Source organism: Miscanthus floridulus, chromosome 5 (assembly GCF_019320115.1).
Source record: "Miscanthus floridulus cultivar M001 chromosome 5, ASM1932011v1, whole genome shotgun sequence".
Lineage (NCBI taxonomy): Eukaryota > Viridiplantae > Streptophyta > Magnoliopsida > Poales > Poaceae > Miscanthus > Miscanthus floridulus.
Window position 1 is genome coordinate 123,811,735 of NC_089584.1, and position 12,502 is coordinate 123,824,236.

Below are 12,502 nucleotides of genomic sequence, written 5' to 3' on the forward strand. Positions count from 1 at the left end.
TTTGCTTTGATTTTTTAGCTTATAATTATTAGAGGGTAATATGATGTGCTTGGCTGCTTGCAATTGTCCAACTGGAGAATAGTTAAAGTAGTTTCTAGTAGCTATTTCAGATTTTTTTTTCAGTTTTCCTTTTAGTTGTATGATTTTTGTTAGCTTTTAGTTTTGGTTTTGTTTCAGTATTCTTTCAGTTTTTAGCTTCTAATTATTAATTTATATGTATGTGCTGTTATATATTTTCATGATAAGTTGATACATATAAATTTCATTTAAATTTTCTAGTTGTCAATTTTCAGTTTTATTTTTTTGGTAGTTATGTTGTCATTTTCTACGTATTAGTTTTTTTTTGCAGTATTTTTTTGGTAGCTATGTTGTGATTTTCAGTTTTAGCTTTCTTTTTGCTTTGAGTTTTTAGCTTATGTCTATTAGTTTCTAAGCATGCCCTGTTTTCATTAGTTTTTTCAGTTTTTAGTTTTGTTCACTTTCAGTTTCAGTTTTGTTTCATTTTGCTTTGATTTTTTAGCTTATAATTATTAGAGGGTAATATGATGTGCTTGGCTGCATGCAATTGCCCAACTGGGGAATAGTTAAAGTAGTTTCTGGTAGCTATTTAAGATTTTTTTTTTCAGTTTTCCTTTTAGTTGTTTGATTTTTGTTAGATTTCAGTTTTGGTTTTCTTTCAGTATTCTTTCAGTTTTTAGCTTCTAATTATTAATTTCTATGTATGTCATGTTATATATTTTCATGATAAGTTGCTACATATAAATTTTATTTAAATTTTCTAGTTGTCAATTTTCTGTTTCATTTTTTTGGTAGTTATGTTGTCATTTTCTACGTATTAGTTTTTTTTGCAGTTTAATTTTTTTGGTAGATATGTTGTCATTTTTAGTTTTTGTTTTTGTTTGCTATTTAATAATTTACCCTTTTGACAGCTTATGCAATGCTTGCCTCCTAGGTTGCAGATTATACGGTTCTTTTTAAGTGGTTTAGTTTCTACTTAGTTCTTTTGTCATTGTTTTAGTTATAGAACTTGTTTTTTTTGTTTAGTCAAGTTATTTTTGTTCATTTTCATTTTCAGTTTAAATGTTTTTTTGTTAGTTTTAGTTAAATAAGGAGCGTACCCAGTGCAGAGAGCTCCCGCTCTATGCGGGGTCTGGGGAAGGGTGTCAGTGGCAAGTCTTACCCTCGCCTGTGCAATGCGAGGAGACCGCGACTCGAACCCGGGACCTTCCGGTCACAGGCGATAAGACTCTACCGCTTGCACCAGGCCCGCCCTTCTTAGTTTCAGTTAAATGAGTTTAGGTATTATCTTAATGTTAGGGACAACACAAGCAAACAAATTTTAGACACTAGTGCATTAATATTTTCTGAAATTTTAATTTTAGAAGTATTAAAAGTTTCCATCATGGTTAGTGCTTTGCTCGGAATTGGTGTTCATCTTCAGCTCCTTGGGTGTAACCGAACAGAAAGCCGAAGCTGCTGGAATTCCTCACTTCTGAAATTTTCTTCCCCCTGCTTATTATCAACATGGAGGCTGCTGCACCTGGACGGTTTTGTGCTGGTGCTATTGGCTTGCAGCGTCCTTGGTGCCATCTGCAGCACCACTCTTGGGAACCAAACAGATCGACTGTCGCTGCTTGAATTCAAGAAGGCGATCAGTTTGGATCCACAGCAAGCATTGGTTTCTTGGAATGACATCACTCATTCCTGCAATTGAGAAGGTGTCATGTGCAGGAGGAGGAGCCTTCGTGTCACTAATCTTGACCTTGCAAATCCGAGCTTTAGTCAGGCAAATATCTGCTTCACTTGGAAACCTGACATTTCAGTTTGTTCCTTTTAGTTTCAGTGTTATGAGGTTTGAGATTCAGTTTATCAATCCTTTTAGACTCATTTTTTGTTTCGTTAATTCTTTTAATTTCCATGTAAGTTTCATATGTTTTGAAGTCATAATTCTCAGAATTTGTCATTTCACGATATCTTACCACTTGCATAAAATATAACTTGCTACATACTTTGAAATTAAACTTGCCACACACAAGGTCATGCAGCTTGTAGTGTTCTTTTAGTTTCATTTTTTTTGAGTTATGAGTTTTTTCTGTATCCCTTTCAGTTCAATGATATTTCAGGTATTTTGTTTAGAGATATTTCCGTTAGATTACAGCTCTTTTGTCCTTTTTCTGTTGATTTTTTTTTTGTTTTCCTCATTTTATTTTTCATTTCCTTTTAACTCCTCCATCTATACTTGTAAAGCACTTGCACTTGGTCATCATCAAGCACTTGGCTCTTGGTCAATGTTCATAAGTAGTGTTGCTCCTCCTCTTACTTGGCCAGGCATGTAGCACTTTGTTAGCCACTTGGCTCCTCCTCTTACTTGTAATGCATTTGTACATGTCTCTACTCATAGAACCCTTTGTTTGAACTTTGATCAATATCATTTCATCGCATCATGTTTTTTATTTTTTATTTTAAATTTTGTTTGACGGTAATAAGAAGTCATCTCGTAATTATCAGAATTTGACATTCGAGTTGCCATATATTTTCACAATAACTTGCCACTTGTTTAAAATATAACTCACCCCAGTTGGAAGTCATGTTTTGGTGTCGGTATAGTATTTTTAATAATGTGTCATCCAATTTATAGATACTCGTGTTTTTTATATTATTTGTCCCTAGTTAGCAGCTTGTCGTGTTTTAGGGTGCCTATAATATTTTTGATAATAAATACCAAGTTGGCAGGTTGTCATGTTTTGTTGTCGATACAATCGACTTTTTTATGAAATTGCCCTTCAATTAATAATTATTCGTGTTTGTGTGGTTCCTATAATTGTGTTTGTATTATTTTGCTCCTAGTTAGCAGCTAGTCATGTTTTCCGACCACTGCAAAATGGGTGGTGTAATAACATGCCGCATCAGTAGGCAACTTATGCAATATTGTGTTCTAATAATTTGTCCCTCAGGTTGTAACTTATCTTGTTTTGTACCACCAAATCATGCAGTGATGTCAGGAGTATATAAGGTCATGCACTTGCGGAGGGGGTCGCACGGTACCGTTTATGCGACGGGTCGCGGCGTATCCGCGTCCTATATTTTTGGAGTAGCAACTTTAGATTACATGGTAGTTACTTCTTTTTTATATTTTGTCATCGAGTTTGTGCATACTATTTAACAACTTTAGTATATTTTTGGAGTTGCAATCTGAGTATATTTCTGGAGTAGCAACTTTAGTATTACATGGCTTTAACTTTTTTGATAAATCTCCTATCACGTATTACATATAAATTGCTAGTAAAATAAAATATTTCGAAACATATGCAAGTGGGGTCTATTTTTATTTATCTCGTTACACTACCGGACTCCTTGAGTTTGCCGAGTGCCCGAAACACTCGGCAAAAGACATAAAACACTCGGCAAATGGTTCGCCGAGTGTAACACTCGGCGAATAGCACTCGCCATAAACAGTGACGGCAAAGCCAACTTTGTCGAGTGCCATTTATCGGGCACTCGGCAAAGTTTTTGCCGTGTGCTGTTTGGCTCTCGGCGAAAAGAAACGGTCATAATGCCAGACCCGCCGTTAACGACGACTTCGCCGAGTGTCAAACGGCAACGCACTCGGCAACTAATTAAACATATGCCGAGTGTCGCGCTGGCAGACATTCGGCAAACTTTTCTAAAACAATATTTGGTTTTTTTTTAAAAAATATCTTTTCGCCGAGTGTCTTGGTGATAACACTTGGCAAATTGCGTTTGCTTTGCCGAGTGTCTTGGTCATAACACTCGGCAAAGCCTCAGAAATCTGATTTTTTTTGTTTTTGCATTATATTTCACAGCGCACACACACACACACACACACACACACACACATATATATATATATCACAGCACAAATATGTTTCACAGCACAGATATATTACACAGCACATATATCATATATATATATATATCATCTCCACACACCACATATCACATACATCACAATAATCCACAATGGTACACAAATTTCATACCACAATACCAACATAAGGTTCGAGTTTAAAGTATCCACCACAAGTGCATTACAAGCATAAGTGCAACCAAAGGAATAAGTTCAACACATGAAAAGAAGCAAATCACCAATTAGACCACGGCGACTGCTGCGGTGGGTCATGAGGTACATCGTTTGATGCCGCTGATTGACCCTGCACAAAGAATAGACAAGATTACTTGATAGCTGCAAAAGGAATTGTTGAGACATATATAGCTAGTAGCATTGCAATTCAAAAGGCAATACAACAAATACAACTGTGTGTGTGTGCTGGTGTGCTAGTGTGTGTGTGAGTGAGTGGATATGGGGATAGATGTACTCACAGGAGTGTCTTGAGGAGGACGAGGAGGAAGGAATAACGCTTGTGGCAGAGGTTCACCCATCTTCGCGCCGAGATTTTGCATCCACTGAAACATCTGCTCCTGCCTCTGTCGATCAGCGTCAATCTTCGCCTCCAACGCTATTCTCTGCCTCCTCTCTTCTTCTAGCTCGGCCTACAAAATTTCACCCCAATGTTACAATGGAAATCAAAGGTATATAAAAAATAATGAACGACGAATAAAAGAGTAATAACCTACAAAGTCTGCATGTTATGCTGTGTACTGGTCGGCCGTGGGCGTATGGGCGGCCTCTGGCCCGTGTCGCTTGCTCGGATCTGGAAGAGAGTGGGAGTAGTGGCCGTGTCGATGACGCTGTCGCCAAGCCAGTACCTGCCATGCTTCTTGCCTCCTCCCACCCTCATGACAAAGGTCTCCTTCGAAATCGTGGGTGCTCGGATCGTACTCTGGCCCATGGACCGCCTTGGCCGCCGTTGTGTACTCGGTGAGATGGTTGTGGATGGAGGGATTGCTGTACGCCGAGGGGGGGGGGTCCTCCGGGTTGAAGTCGACGGCGGACGTCGCCTTGCCCTTGTGGGCCATAGCCCATGCCTTCACCTGGGAGCAAGGTGCGCCACCATGTGACACCGACTGTGAAACAAACAGTAAGATCATTAGAAACTATGCAGAAGCAAGCGTTACAATACATAAATGAATTCACGTACCCATCTCTCCGCGTACTCGGCAAGGGTAAGGTTCCCCTGATGGTGTGGTGCACCTGTCATCATCAAACGCCGCTCCCGGCAAGTGGCGTGTGTCTCCGACCACTCCGGGGAGCACCAGTTGTCCACCATCCTCCTCCAGCACTTGCCTTTACCGGCCACCCAATTTGGAGGCACCTACACGTCAACAAGCATTTGTCATATAAGAAGATCACAGTAAGTGTACTTAATCTCAGGAAGAAACATTATTTACCAGCATGTATTGCTCTTTGGTCAGCGTCAAGGTTCTTGCGAGGTCTTTGTTGATCTTCACTTCCTCGAAGACAGCTTTGTATTGCTGTACAGCCAGGATACACGCCTCGTAGTGCATGTCCTTCACGAGCTTGTAGCAGGCTTTGTGAGCGTGCCTCTCGGCCCTCTCCTCGTATCCCTCGTCACATATGTAGAAATCCTGCATATAAACATTATGTATGTAGTCATTATTTCAAGGATGTGATAGGAATGCATGTAATGAGCAAGATAGTGCGGGGAAGGCTTACCCACAGCTCTTTCACAACCCGCTGCGCCTTGTTGTCGAATTTCCTGCCTTCCCGATCTCGTGCATCGGGGGCAGAGGCGTAGTGCTCGAACGTGTAGGCCGGCTCCACCCCTCCTGCCCAGTCCACCAGGCCGGGGAAGTTTTCCCTACATAGAAGACCCAGGATTCCACCGAGAAGGTGTTTGTGATCACCTGCAGCCACAAACTTCCATCCCCTGTCCAAGTGATTAACGAAAAAATATTAGTTTGTATTTTGCCATGTTAAACATATCAAATGAAGTAGCGATAACATCTTAAGATACTTACCTTGGCCCATTGGGACGAATCACCGGCCGTTTCGTGAAAGGTATAGGCCGTTCCGGGAGGCGTGAAGGGCCTCGCAACCAGATCTTTGAAGCAGAGGAAGAGGAACCCCCCGCCGAGGGCTCCTCCTCTGCCTCGTGCTCCTCGTGCTCGCCCTCCTCCTGCTCGGCCTGCTCCTCCTCGTGCTCGTGCTGCTCCTCCTCCGCCTCCTCCTGAGGCGAGGGAGGTACAGGCGACGGCGGCCGAGTCGCTGCACGCGCCTACCGACCCTGGCCTCTCGGTCGACCCCTGCGCTTCCGCGGCAGTTCCTCAGCTGCAGGAGCCTCCTCAGCTGGAGTGGACGCCGAGCTCTGGTAAAACGACCCGATGGACCTCATACCGCCCACCATCTTTTATCAATCACCTGCAATTAAAAAGAGTAAACCAATAAACACATATAAACAGGACAACCTGAAAAAAAATGCAAAATAAACGAAACATAATTAGTACGTGATGTTCCCCGCCCGGTCCTTGCTTGCTACTGCACACCAAAAGCTAGCTAGCTTTCTCTGTACTGTACGTAGAGAATGCATTGGTATATATGATCTAGTATCTCCCTGTCTGTCTCACACTAGCTAGCTAGCTAGCTCATCTGGAGGCGCCAGCCACAGCCAGCTCGTAGTATAAATACCAGCTTGCAGCTTGTGCAAATTTAAACAAGCTAGCATGCAGCGCAACACCACCGAGCTAAGCTAGCGATCGAGCAAGCACATATATATATAACAAGCAGCAACAAAGCTAGCTAGCTACTATACTCCTTAATAAGGATCGAGAATTAGAGAAGAGAAGATGTCGTGGAGCGATAACGAGAACGGCAGGTTCGAGCAGGCGCTGGCAGATATCGAGGCCGACCATCCCGGGCGCTGGCAGCTCGTGGCCGAGGCGGTCGGCGGCGGCAGGACGGCGGACGACGTCTGGCGCCACTACCTGAAGCTGGAGGGGGACACGGACGACATGGGCGCCAGCAACCGGGCGGCCCGACGCCGCCAACAGTACCGCCGCAATCGGGGACAGCAGCAGCAGCAGCACGGCGCCAACGCCAACGCCAACGCCACGGCGGTCAACAACAGCCGCAGCAGCACGGCGCCAAGAACATTTACATGAAGAGGAATAAGATCATTTTCGACAATAAATACCAAACAGCGCATGTTTCTGACTTAAGCACACATATTCATTGCACCATATATCTCATAAACGCTATATATCTTAAGCATATATTCATTGTCAAAACTGCAGCATATATCTTAAGCACATATTCGTTGCAGCATATATGTTTTTAAAATGCTATATATCTTCCAAGCTAAGCCAAGAAAAAGAAATATTTTTCTGTACTTGGGCATATTATGACAAGAAACTTAAATAGAAAAAGACCCACTGCCATAGAACAAAAGGACGTTATCACAATACAGGTATCTCCAAACGCAATACTATATTTTTTTCCTGAATACACCTGAGAGCTGTTTATCATTCATTAAAGAAAAAAAAATGGTACCACTGCCCATTTCAGGCGACGAGCAAGCCTCTTACAACATTACCATCACATAGGAGTATAGACAGTAGAACATTCTTAGACCATGTTGCTCCAGGAACTAAAATCAGTGGGGCAAAACTTCATATAGCACAGCGGTGTAATAACAATCTTAGCACGGGTTCTCTGTCAGCTCACCTAGCTCTATCCGGAGCTCGGCGAGGCGTCGATCTGGAGCTCGGCGAGGAAACGGCCGCGGGGAGGAACTGGGAGACGTCGATCCGGAGCTCGGCGAGGCCGGACCAGCTGCGGCGGCCCCCAGTCGTCAGTGTCAGGGGAGAGGGAGGGAGAGCAGTCGTCTCCGGCGGCCTTCTACGACGAGCACCCAGGCAGGGACGGGGACGGGGGGAGTGGGCGCGGCGGCGGGCGCTGCTACGGTGGGCGGGGGAGGAGCAGTGGTGGCGTGCCCTGGCCGGCGCCCGTCTCCGACGACCGCCGGGTAGGGGCGGGGACGGGGGGAGTGGGCGCGGCGGCGGGCGCTGCTACGGTGGGCGGGGGCGGAGCAGTGATGGTGTGCCCTGGCCGGCGCCCACCTCCGGTGACCGCCCGGGCAGGGGAGGGCTCGGGGGCAGGGGGGCATGAAGGTGGAGGCGCGACGGCAGAGGCGGAGGCCCGACGGCGGCTGGAGGCGCGGCTGGGCGGCACCGGTGGGGAGGGATGCGCGGCTGGAGGCGCGGCACCGGGGGAGGAGGTGTGAATTGAATGGGTGAGGAGGGAGGAGGGAGGCGCGACCAGGCCTATTTGCGCTCTTGGGCCCTCTTTGTCGAGTGCCGGCCCGATGGGGCACTCGGCAACATTTTTCTTTTTTCTTTTTTTTGCTGCAAACCTTTCGTACTTACAGCTTTTAAAAAAACATTTTTTAAACCTTTGCTGAGTGCCCCACCTTCTGGCACTCGGCAAAGGTACTCGTTATTTCATGTGCTTTTTTACTTTGTTTAGTTCCAAAACTTAATTTTTCTCATATGAAGTTCCAAAAATCCTTGTTAAATTCACTTAGAAATTTATGTTCGATGCTTTTATAAATTATTGGGCAACATTTCATGTAATTGTTATTCAAATCCAATTTATCGTAAATAAAATTCAATAATTGCGGTAAAAAATTAAAAATTGTCAAACGGATCCGAAAAATTGCCAAAATTTTACAGGAAACGATCTTTGTTCTCTAATCCATATAGAAAATTTTTTGAAGTGAAACTCCAAATCGAAATTCAAATTGTCTCCAGATCTTATAGGATACTTCTCAAATCTCAGAAACTTCTCTGGAGATGCTCCGATTTGTAAGCAGCGTACGTGTTAACTGTGCCGAAACATTCTCAATTTTTTACCATAGCCTCTACGTATGATATCGTGACAACTCGATGAATTTAATGATTTTCAGACTTCGTTTGCTTTTTATAGAATTTTCAGACGTTTCCGCCACACGTTTGTGGTCATGTTTCGCGAACACGATGTTTGAAATTTCTGGTCTGGCCCTGGATACGGTCTCACATCAGACTCAGTGACAAGAATATCATTTTTTATTCATTTTTTCGGATATTCGAAGCACTTGCAGTTCAAATCCAAAAAGTTACCGAAAATTCATTTAACTAAAATAAATTGACGAAATATAGTAAAATCACTCAGAAATGTACAAAACTTCAACACAGAGCAACAGATATTATAATACAACAGTACAAAAAGTTTGGGTGGCAAAATATATAAAAAAATTGGTTTGCCGAGTGTCAGATGGTGACACTCGGCATATAGCATGAGTTGCCGAGTGTCGCAAGGTGACACTCGGCATATAGGTGGGTTTGCCGTGTGTTAACATGTGACACTCGGTAAAATGCTAACGGAGGTCGACGGTGTTACCCGGACATGAAGTTACCGTGTGTCTATTGTTTGCCGAGTGCAGGCACTCGGCGTATACAATTATGCCATGAGTTTTGTGTTTGCCGAGTGTCGTCTTCGGGACACTCGGCAAACATGTTGTTTGCCGAGTGCCCGAAATCTTGCCCACGGCAAAGCTGGGGATACTCAGCAACTTAGGCGTTTCCGGTAGTGTTATGTGGAACACGTCGGTGTAGACGGAATTAAAAACGGATATATCATTTAAAAATTATATCAATTCAAATAAAATGTTTTGTTTTGTTTTGCTTGCGTCAGCTTACCTGCATCCATCGGCAATGCGAAGGGAGCGGGGGAGGACAATGAGACCGATCGAGCACATGCACATGTCCGGGCGCACGGAGGGGTCGCGCGCTTCCGCTCTGGCGCAACAGGTCGCGCTATATCTGCCTCCAAACAAAAATAATCAGAGTGAGAGTTCATCCTTCTCCAAGCTGATTTCTTCTTGTTAGCTAGTAGCTACTCACGTCAACGGAAAATCTCGCGTTCACCTCCTCTCCGATCTCTCCGCCTCCCCCCGCTTACCTCTCTGGCTCTAGTCTGTCCCTCTCTCGTTTCTTTCCGGTCGGCGACGGCTGGGGTGCTGCGCCGCTCTCACCTTCGCCGGCGACGAGCATCCACAAGGTACGCCATCTTCCCTTACCTCTTTCGTCCTTCACGCTGTGCGAAACTGAGCACCCCCAAACCCTAATTTGAGCTATTTTTATTCGGATCTGACCCAATTACATGCATATGTGTTATACCCCTACCTTCGATCTTTGCAAAAGAATTAAAATAAAAGAAAGGTATAAATATGTACCTGTGTCCTATACTCGATCCGCCCCTGGTGGGTTTATGTTCTGTGGTGTTGTGTGAGTCATATATGTTTATTTACTGATGAATGTTGTGTGGATTATTTCACTGGGGTTTTGGTGTTTCGTTTGCAGTAGTGATCTCCTTACTAGCGGCGTAGAGGTGACAAAAAAGCTTTGACAATGAGCAGCATAGGCACAGGTTATGATCTGTCTGTCACCATCTTCTCTCCAGATGGCCGCGTCTTCCAGGTTGAGTATGCCACGAAGGCTGTCGACAACAGCGGGTTAGGTTTCACTGCCTCCCACTTCCTATTTTGTTTTGCTTCACTTGTTCCCTTTTCTGTAAATCTTATTGATGAAGCCATGGTATTTGTGAGTAGGACTGTTGTTGGGATCAAGTGCAAAGATGGCATTGTCCTGGTAAGATAGGATTGAGCCTTCTCATCCCTCCCCCCCCCAGTTCAGTTCTGAAGTTGTTGGTTGCTCAAGCCTTGACTGGAGGTGGTTGGTCCTTTAGGGTGTCCAGAAGCTAGTAACCTCAAAGATGATTCTGGAGGGGTCAAACCGGAGGGTCCATTCAGTGCACCGGCACTCTGGGCTTGGTAATGCCTTTACAAGTGACACAAGATTGATAATGGTTTTGATGTAAAATCATGCTGTCGATGAAAAGATATAGGACCAAGATTGGAGTTCTGCTTTGGCCTTCTAATCTGTACTATTAACGATTGAATATAGGAGCAAGATAGAAAAAGCATGCTCCATTATCTGTTTTCCTATATAATCAACCTTTGATGCAAAGTAGTAAAGACGTTTTATCTATTGAGATTTTATTTTTTCATTTAAATTTTCTTGCAGTGATGCCTTTTCTTTTCTTGCAAAGCTCCATGTTCCATTAGCCATTTTTTTATGAATCGTGTGTGTTTTCACAAATTACTTTTATGCTCAATTGCAGGCTGTTGCTGGTTTGGCAGCAGATGACAGGCAAATTGTTTCGAGGACCAAATCAGAAGCTGCCAGTTATGAAAAGTAAGCACCTAGTCTTTTACACCCTGCGAGATCTTTAATATGATTATGTTCTAAAACTTTAATGCACCAGGGTCTATGGAGAACCCATTCCTGTGAAGGAATTGGCAGACCGTGTGGCAAGTTATGTTCATCTTTGCACGCTGTAGTGGTGGCTCAGGTAATATTTCAACAGTAGTGGCCCATAAATACTGGAGGCATGACTTTTATTCATCAAACATTATTTTTGGCTACTGCTCAACCCTAACTTGGTTTCTGTTGTATCAGACCTTTTGGTTGTGGTGTTATTCTTGGAGGTTATGATAGGGATGGGCCACAGCTCTACATGATAGAGCCCTCAGGAGTTTCGTATGTAAGTTGTTACTGTATTACATATTACATAGTTGTATCAATGTGAGTACGTAGGCTTATGGCTTTAGCTTTTACATGAATTATGCATTCCACCAGTCGCGCGTTCATGTTCAGTATGGATGACCTTGTTTTTAAGTTGCATTACACATTAGGAGTCTTGTGAATTTGAAGTACATAGTGTTATTGACTTTACAAACTTGAACAGAAATACTTCGGTGCTGCATTGGGGAAGGGAAGACAGGCTGCAAAGACGTAAGCTTACCATTTTTTATTTCATTTTTAATGCTATCTTTGTTTCTTGCTCTTTTGCCAATGCATAAAACATAATCAAATAAACATTTAGTCTTTTATTGTGAAAGGCGGATGTAATTAATACTTCCCTCCTGTCGACAGATTATCGTCGGCAGTCTTCCGAGGGGTATCCCACGAAGGTAGATTGATCGATAGAGGAGCGCGGGATCAAGAACAAGAAGACAACAGAGACACACGAGTTAGACAGGTTCAGGCCGTCAGTATGACATAATACCTTACTCCTGTGGTCTGTTGGTTTGTATTAGCTATCATATGATATGCCGTGATTTTAGAGGGGGTCCCTGCCCGCCTTATATAGTTCGGGAGGCAGGGTTACAAGTCGGTTAGATCTAAGAGATAACCGGAAAGTAATAACTGGTTACAGGAATTTTGGGATCATACATATCCTAACAGATCTCGTAGTATCTTCAGGATATCTTCCCGATGTCTCGTGGAAGGCGCCGAGCAGAGTCGTGCCTCATAAGGCTTCTTGTGGGCTGGGCCACCCCTAGGGGCGCAGCCCATGTGGTCTGCCGTGGATATCCGGGGTCGTACCCCCTACAGCTAGTCCCCGAGCGCCTTGTACCCATTGTGCAATGCCGTCTTGAGCTTGTCCGAACAGGTGCGAACCAAAGCCGAGCAGTCCAACTCATGGTCCGACCACCGTGATGAGTCACCGAGTAGCTGTGAG

The 12,502-nt window shown here is 44.0% G+C and overlaps 2 protein-coding genes across 5 annotated transcripts in view; both read left to right on the top strand.

Annotated features, from left to right (window-relative positions):
• The first annotated feature begins 9,664 nt into the window (after positions 1-9,664).
• The window catches only part of LOC136453406 (proteasome subunit alpha type-3-like), a 29,449-nt gene continuing 26,611 nt past the window's right edge, over positions 9,665-12,502 (top strand). The window contains exons 1-9 of one of the 4 annotated variants that reach the window (XM_066453974.1): positions 9,665-9,976; positions 10,279-10,430; positions 10,527-10,566; positions 10,664-10,748; positions 11,099-11,172; positions 11,243-11,329; positions 11,437-11,521; positions 11,726-11,772; positions 11,914-12,039. In XM_066453974.1, coding sequence (XP_066310071.1) covers positions 11,495-11,521; positions 11,726-11,772; positions 11,914-12,039 — 200 coding nt within the window. In that variant the 5' untranslated portion in view covers positions 9,665-9,976; positions 10,279-10,430; positions 10,527-10,566; ... (2 more) ...; positions 11,243-11,329; positions 11,437-11,494. The remainder of the gene's footprint in view (positions 9,977-10,278; positions 10,431-10,526; positions 10,567-10,663; positions 10,749-11,098; positions 11,173-11,242; positions 11,330-11,436; positions 11,522-11,725; positions 11,773-11,913; positions 12,040-12,502) is intronic. The other 3 variants (XM_066453976.1, XM_066453975.1, XM_066453977.1) reach the window with 3 other exon arrangements.
• Positions 10,327-11,318, top strand: LOC136455274 (proteasome subunit alpha type-3-like). Its single transcript, XM_066455373.1, has 3 exons — positions 10,327-10,566; positions 11,099-11,172; positions 11,243-11,318. Exons 1-3 carry the CDS (start codon positions 10,327-10,329, stop codon positions 11,316-11,318), a joined length of 390 nt encoding a protein of 129 aa, XP_066311470.1.